This window comes from Ptychodera flava, chromosome 7 (genome assembly GCF_041260155.1).
Source record: "Ptychodera flava strain L36383 chromosome 7, AS_Pfla_20210202, whole genome shotgun sequence".
NCBI classification, from domain to species: Eukaryota; Metazoa; Hemichordata; class Enteropneusta; family Ptychoderidae; genus Ptychodera; species Ptychodera flava.
The window spans coordinates 40,855,564-40,863,485 of record NC_091934.1 but is presented as its reverse complement, the minus strand read 5'-3'; the positions used below and the strand labels follow the sequence as shown (position 1 = coordinate 40,863,485).

At 34.4% G+C, this 7,922-nt stretch overlaps 1 protein-coding gene across 1 annotated transcript; it reads right to left on the bottom strand.

Moving 5' to 3' along the window:
- Nucleotides 1-1,138: 1,138 nt before the first annotated feature.
- LOC139137565 (toll-like receptor 4) lies at nt 1,139-7,544 on the bottom strand. Its single transcript, XM_070705734.1, has 2 exons — nt 7,306-7,544; nt 1,139-5,182 (listed from the first exon to the last, which is right to left on the bottom strand). The coding sequence occupies exons 1-2, from the start codon at nt 7,322-7,324 to the stop codon at nt 2,397-2,399; spliced, it is 2,805 nt and encodes a 934-aa protein (XP_070561835.1). The 5' UTR covers nt 7,325-7,544; the 3' UTR covers nt 1,139-2,396.
- Nucleotides 7,545-7,922: the final 378 nt, after the last annotated feature.

Below are 7,922 nucleotides of genomic sequence, written 5' to 3'. Positions count from 1 at the left end.
ATGTAAACAAAAACAATGCATTTTTAACATATAGAGGCTAATTTGATATGCTAAATATAGTGGGTATTTCATCATACTTTTGAGAGTAGAATAAACTATTGAAGTTAGGCTGCGTTCAAAAAAAATGGTGAGGGGGCTGGAGGAATTCATGGGGGGGGGGGTTAAATTTCTAAGGGTAATAGAGGGGGGATTTGCACATTTTTCTCAAGCAAGTTAAGTAATCCGCGTTTTATCCAAACCTGTCTGCACATACTTTGTTGTAAAATAAAATTACCTACTTGGACATTTGTTGTACCTGTAAATTTTAAAATTGTGTTCTTTCTTTTCAAATTATCAATTCGCCCAAAGATATTTTGAAAATTATTCAGAGCATTGCATAATGTAGAATTGTTGGTTTTTAATGAAAAATAATTTGTAAACTGTTTTGTATCTCGTAGCTGTATTTGTAGGTGACATAAAACTAGAAATACCATGCACATTTTCAGCATAAAGTTACCTCTTGGTTAGTGTTTCAAAGTTACACAAACCTGATTTTGTAGGTATGCAGATTTGCTGAAGGTACAAAGGAGGTACCTCCTTCAAGACCAACAGAAGAACAGGGAAAGAGATAGGCACTGAACATGTCATCTTTAACATTCCAGTATACCTGGCAGCATGTAATATTTTACCATAAAACCATTTAAGCATTACCAGCCGTACTAACCAGGATTTTAATGTTCCATCTTCTTATCAATATAAGCATCTATAAAAGAATAGCCCATACATGTAATATTCATTTTCGAAAAAAAATTACTCACTGCAGGTTTGTTAAATGATTCATTCAGATTAGGGTAATTTTGTAAAAATTAAACATGTTGGAAGCTGATTTTAGACAGACAGACAGATAAACAGAGTGAGTCAAACATGAAACCCCCAAAAATGTATAATGGTTCGGTGTTCGCAGAGATAAACCAACTGTGGTATGTTCATACACCCAAGACAGGATATTTTGTACTGTATATAGCATATTCATGAGTATGAGCTTATAGTAACACACACACATACACATACACACACATACACACACACACACACACACACACACACACACACACACACACACAAAGAGGATATAGAAAATTTCTTCTCAAACTCAGTTGATATAATTTATCATATATTTCTTTTGGAAAATACCTTTTAAATAGAAAACATTTAACATGTCAAGCATGAATATTGCATGTATTTTAAAAGTACACTGCCCGTAATGACAAAACGCTGAAATATCATTCTTGTAAGTTTAAAAAAAGCACCAAAAGTTATCATCAGCCTTCTCTAAGTTGTGTAACATATTAAAATAAGCATAATATAAAAGTATCTGTTTCTATAATGAGTACCAAATGCTATTATCAGTAATGTACAAATTATGAAATAAATCTCAGAATAGAAAATGTGAAAAAACATGTTTCTTTACAAGCAAATAAGCCAACATTAATTAAAGTTGTGTCAAAATCATCATTGAAGCCTGTTGAATGTGAAGATGTCAATGCTACATTATTAAACTTTATTTGTTATTTCCAAATTGTAAACAAATAGGAAAAAATATTTCCTGATGGCTATTGGATTTCAATCATATGACCAATGAACAAAATGATTGGCTCACAAAGAATTGAAACTAAAAACCCATTAAAATCAATATCTAACTTTGCACTGTACATAGAATTCACCTATAACAACAATTTATTTTGTAGAAAATGCACAGCGACTCTGACAATTTACTTGAGAGTAATATATTGCACTTGTCATCTGTCAAAATTTGTGCTGTAAACAAATACAAAATTCTGTATGGCCATGTAAAAATGGGATGCTGCATTATTATCAGGACATGTGCTTACCTAATCTAACTAAAAAGAAATGGATAATTGCATTGTTTCAAGGAGAGCCTGATAACACATTAGAACAGAGTTTATTATTCATAAAAGGGGTTTGTCTGATGCAATGTAAATGCCAGGATAAGTAATTATATTGCACTATAAACAGATATGCATCTTTCAAGTACCTTTTCAAGTGTAATTAAACAAAGCATGGTTACATATGATAAGATTTATGCTAAAATTTGTACCGATTTGTTGCTATTGCTTCATGGTGTGCCATATGATTTGTTGCCGCATATTCAGTTTGCTCAAATGTTAACGGTGGAGTTTGCAAAATCATTTTTGTCATCCAGATGGTATACCAGGCCTAGTATGATAGTACATCTAGTGAGTGGTTCAGTAATTACCTATTCTGGTGTTCCTATGTCAATTTTTTTATCATAAATTTCACAACTTTTTATTACTTTTCTATAACAATCTCAGATCTCTGATTCAATAGTGTTGGTGATCTTTGTTTGTTAATAGTTTCAGAACAGCTGAGGCACCTTAGCAGCATTCATTTTTTACAACATTCGTTACATCACTGGGACTTTTCACTTCGCTGATCAGCCACTGCCAGAATTTCTGCATTTCATGACTATCTTTAGTCAGTGGGTACACCCTGTATTTTTCCAACTGTATGATCGTCTTCATATCATCACTAACATATTTACTGACATCCTCTCTTGCAACACAAATAACCACCTCTCGGTTTTCTTCTCTCTCATTCAGAGCCATCATTAATTCATGTTTCAATGAACAATTTTCTAGAAATTTTTTACTGAGGATGAAAATTGTCTTATTACATTGTTTTATCAACTTATCTGCCAATTGAAATTTATATCCGGGCTCAAAATTGAATTCCTTAGAACAAACTTTCAAATCATAGACCTTTTGTAATATTGAGATTATATTCTCTTCAGCCCATTCTTGATCTTCATCTTCAAAGACAAGATTCACATCACAATCATAGGTCTTTACAGTAAGCTTTCTTAACTCCTGTGTCTCTGTTTCACTGAGGTTTCTTTTAAGTTTTTCAGAAGATTTAACTCTGTAGTGTTTTATCAATCTGGAGTATTTGATTCTGTCACGTATTCTCTCAAAAGTAGCTTGTAATCTGTCTATGAAGCAGAAACATGACAATACAATAGCATAAACAAACAGTCCAGTCATGATTATTGCCACAGCAAGTTTGTCATGTGTGTCAATTGTCAGCCACCATGTTTTGCTAGGGCATGTCAAATCCAACTTCATGAATTCAGCCAGGGTCAAGGGATATTCCACAGGAGATGTACACTGGTAATTTTGGAGAATCTGGAGATTTTCATTTGAATTAAAGGATCTCAGACGCATTGACTCTTTCACCAAAATTCTCAGAAATTTCTGCATTGCACAGTCACAATGGAAAGGGTTATCCTCCAAATAAACTGCCTGTATCGAAGGAAGATTTTCAAAAGCTTGTTTTGAAAGTGTGGTCATTTTATTTCCTTGCAAGTTGAGAAATTTTAAACTTTTTAGCCCTTCCCAGATGCCTTGATACAGGGAGAAAATTTCGTTGAAACTTAGATCCAGAGTTTGAATCTGGCCAGACTGTGAAAACGTGCCAATAGGTATGGCTTGGATTTTGTTCCATTTTAAGGAAATTTCTTTTGCATTTGGAAATGTACTGACAACATCTTGAAGAAAGGAAGTTGTGATCATGTTGTTACAAATCACACCGTCAGCACAAACTTTCAAAATGCTTTCAAAAGATGAACCTGAGTTTTGGTTCATTATTGGGAATAAGAAGAAGTATGGATTGAAACTCATGTCTAAACTTTCAAGATTACATGTATGGCTTTGTGGGATATTTATGCTGTCCAGTGCCATAGTTGTATTACATTTGTGGTCAGTTATACTAGGCGCAATGCCTGCAGTAGACAGGTTCAGGTCAAGCAACTGGAATAATTCTTGTAAATTATCCTCATAAAATGAATGATGGAGATCATTGTTAGACAGATCAAGTTGTTTCAGAGACATATTCATCAAAGAATGGAGAAAGCTTACCCTGTGCAAGCTGTTATTTGCCAGATTTAAAAATTCTAAATGGTGAAGATTGGCAAAGGCGTCTGTCCCAATTGTGACAATTTCATTGTCATTGAGGTGGATTCTCTTGAGGGAGGGCATCTTAGAAAATGTAAAATTTCCAACTTCATGTATCTTATTGTTACTCAATTGCATTTCCTGTATTGGCACCCCAAGCAACGCAATGAAAGTCTGTCCAGTCAGTTTGATGAGGTTAGAGTCAGTAATACTGAGGTGGTTTAAATTTCTGTGCCCTTCCAAAGATTGCAAGAATCCAGTAAATTCCTTAATGCTTAATCCTGTTCCTTTGTATATTAAATATTGCAAAGAAGCAATAGGCTTTAGAGCTTGCCTCTCTACCATTGTGAAATTGTTTCCTGAAACAACCAATTCTTGAATTTTAGATGAATTCAACATTTGAAAGTCAGATTTTTTCAAAGTTTTAAATCCACAATAACCCAAATTGAGTGATTCTAATGTAGGGCAGTTGTGAAAAGCAGAAAGTAAAAAATTCACACTGTGAAAAGGGTTTCCTGCTATTGAAACATTCCGTAAGGATGCAAATTTACACATTGACGAGGGTGTTGCATAGAACGAGTTCAAGTCAACTTTCAAATACTCAAGGCTTTGCAAAGACTGTAAAACACTGGTAGTGACTGATGACAATTTGTTTCTCGACAGATCCAGATGTTGAAGGTTCACCATACCTTCAAAAGCCTTTCCAACAATATGTTCAAGTCCACAGTTGGTGATCTTTAAGACTTGTAACCTTGAAAGTCCTTGAAATTTGTGATTTTTCAGCACGGTCAAATCACAGCCGTCAAAATACAGCTCTTGAAGCTCGGATAGTCCAACAAAGCTGCCATCTTGGATAGTCCTAATACTGTTGTTCTCAAGGTTGAGAATTTTCAATGTATTCAGTCCCTCAAATTGTTGGCTTTCCAAGTTTGAAAGCAGATTTTCACTGAGATCAAGGTATTCTAAATTTCTGTATTTCTTCAAATTCTCTCCAGTTTCTGTGATACTGTTCCTTGACATAAATAAATATGTTGTGGTCAAGTTTAGATCACCTGGAATCTCTGTCAGTCCTTTACCCATGCAGTCAATCCTTCTTTGATCTCTGATATCTTCATTACAAATCCAGTGGTAAGCTTGTGTCTTGCATAGACTGGCCAGTGCCGGCAACAACAAAAACATCATTGTCATTTTTCCTTTGAATTTCCGAGAATCTAATTGAAAAGATGTAGAGGGTACACTGTGTCACCATAGAGTAGGAATGCATAGAGTGCAAGCCAATAAAGGTATGTGATTACTCTGCATTGATGATGTCATTATTTCCAGATGTGCACAATACGTATTGATTCTACACACACGCCCCTTGCCCATATTGTTCTACCCTGGTGATGTTTACCATGAAATATCCACCATGATATTTTTCTGTAAACATCGCGATATACCTGATAAACGTCACCAGTTTTGGAGTGTCTCCAAGCTACATTTGTAACTTGAAATTACACAAACAAACTGGCTGCTGCTCTCTGCCCATGATGTGTTGTTGACAACATTGAGGATAAAGGTTATTTGGGGTTGCTAAAAACAGGAATAATAGATTAAAATCTTGTCATGTTATACCATAGTTTTTGCATTGAAGTGCTTTTCTATTTTCTGACAAATACTAGCAAACATTCTGTTGTTCACACAACGCAACTGTGACATTGTGTGCATGACATCTGCTTACATGGCAAACAAAAAAGCTAACTTTCTCTGCACTGTGTGAGTGTTGGAAGCAATAAAAACCCTGGGGGGGGGGGGGGGGTTGAAGCAGCAGGAGGATTTTAGACAAGTAATGATTGCAACAGTATATAAAAAAATTCTTCCCGTGCAACTTCTTTTGAGTTCTGTTATTTTTTATTGTGATGTGAGATAAGGAGGTATTGTCTAATATGATGTGATTTCTGCAGAAATATCATATAGTTATGTCTTTTTACATAAATATTTTGGATATTTGTGCATGGAGGAATAAAAGTTAAACTCCAAATTTAAGGATATTCACATCATTTGTAGGTTTCTGCACATTGGTATAGGGTGAATCAGTTATTTATTAAAGCAATAGAGCACACCCAGCGACAGTGTACCACAAGATTGGACCAGTTAACATGCACGAGCGATAGCAAGTTCATAAATGAAGTGAATGGGTCAAACCAAGTAGTATACCATCCCTGGGTGTGATTTATTGCTATTGTTTCATAACAGTATAATATTGAAATTCAGGCATTGACTGTCAAAAAAGGATTTTTGCTCTTACTGAGAGCTTGTGCATGTGCCAACCGTACTATATCATGAATATACCATGGTTCTTTTCACGTCTATCGTTCTATTTGCACCATCACTATACTGGTATCATACCAAATATTGTCTGTTTCTTGCATTGTACTAGCATTCATGTCATTTGTGCTGTTCAGTCTCACTCGACTTCATCTGGTGCAGGACAAAAGACACGAATGCTGATACGACACAGGAAGAATAAATATTCCTTATTTCAAGCAGTAAGTTTAACATCAAAAACAAAATTCAAAGCTAAAGCTAAACCCTTTTATGTAGCTAGTTATATGGGATGAAATTACCAGAGGATTCAGTTACATTTTCATATCCTACCTTCGTTGAATGTTTTAAAGCACGTTACATTTTACGACATTGACATTGGCTATCAACAAATCCTAAAAGTTAGGCTATTCTTTGTTAAAACAATAATTTTGAAGCTTCTCTATGATCAAATTAAATCCTTGACAGTACAATTGCTCTACTTACAAAAATGTATTGCCCTACTGCGGACATGTCAGCTAGTACAGTAGTATTTAATATATAGATAACGATCATTTTCTATAAATATGTACAGTTGTGTGTGAAAATTGACAGTATTTCGTATAATATTCTAAACTGGTCAGTCACTTTCATTTCTGGAAATGCATTCTAAATATAGCCATGATATTCATGTCTGTGTCTATTTATGGACCATTTAGGTCATTTCCCTGTTGATGTTATCTGACAAATTTTCAGTAATTTTAATGCCGAAAATTGCAGTTTTGTGTCTTCTTTTTCTATCAAAAATGATTTAATACTGTAACAAATTTTTATCAGAATTGCATGCAATACATTATTAATGTATATTTCATTTATAAAATATTTTAAAAAGGAAAAGATCACAATGCATACACGATAATTCTACCAGAGTGAATTAACCTAACATACATGTATTCAACAAGATGAATGGCAATTTTGGCTCCAGTAATCTGTTTATTGATGGTTAAAAAACCTGGATTGATTCATTTGTTATAAAAACAATAGGACTTACCTTCACTTGTTGAAGTCATTTTCCAGCCAGTCAATGGTGCAAGAGAGACTAGCTAGGTCATGTATTACATACACATTAAAATGGCCTGTACGTAAGCCGTCTAAAAGACTGTCATGCAGTTCACTCTTGCTGTCTGGTACCGGTTGCTTTGACCTTGTCTTCAATTTCAGTCTCTCCTTTGGTATATGTAGTGTATACAATGAAGCTATACACTGAGATACGTATACCAAAATTCTCTAGGCATTTACTGTCTGGATATCAGTCGACCCTTGGCCTATGCCAAGGATGACACAAACGTAATTTACATATCAATGGGTACACATGTCAACAATGTTGATTGTTGATCAGTGTGAAAGTGTGAGGAAGCTACCCGAGGCCCAATGTAGGAAAGCCAATATTTTTAAAACACTGTACTTTTAGGTTCATTACCTTTGCCTTTTATTGAAAATATTGTCTATTGTTTTATTTGTACTCTGTCATTATTTTGTAATCTAAAAAGGAGGAGGAAGCTTTGTGTTACCAAATCATTATTTCAATTTCACTTTGAAATTATATAATTACTTGTAAACATACAGGATATAATTCTAATTTTTTTGTGTCTATTTATGTAATTGGGT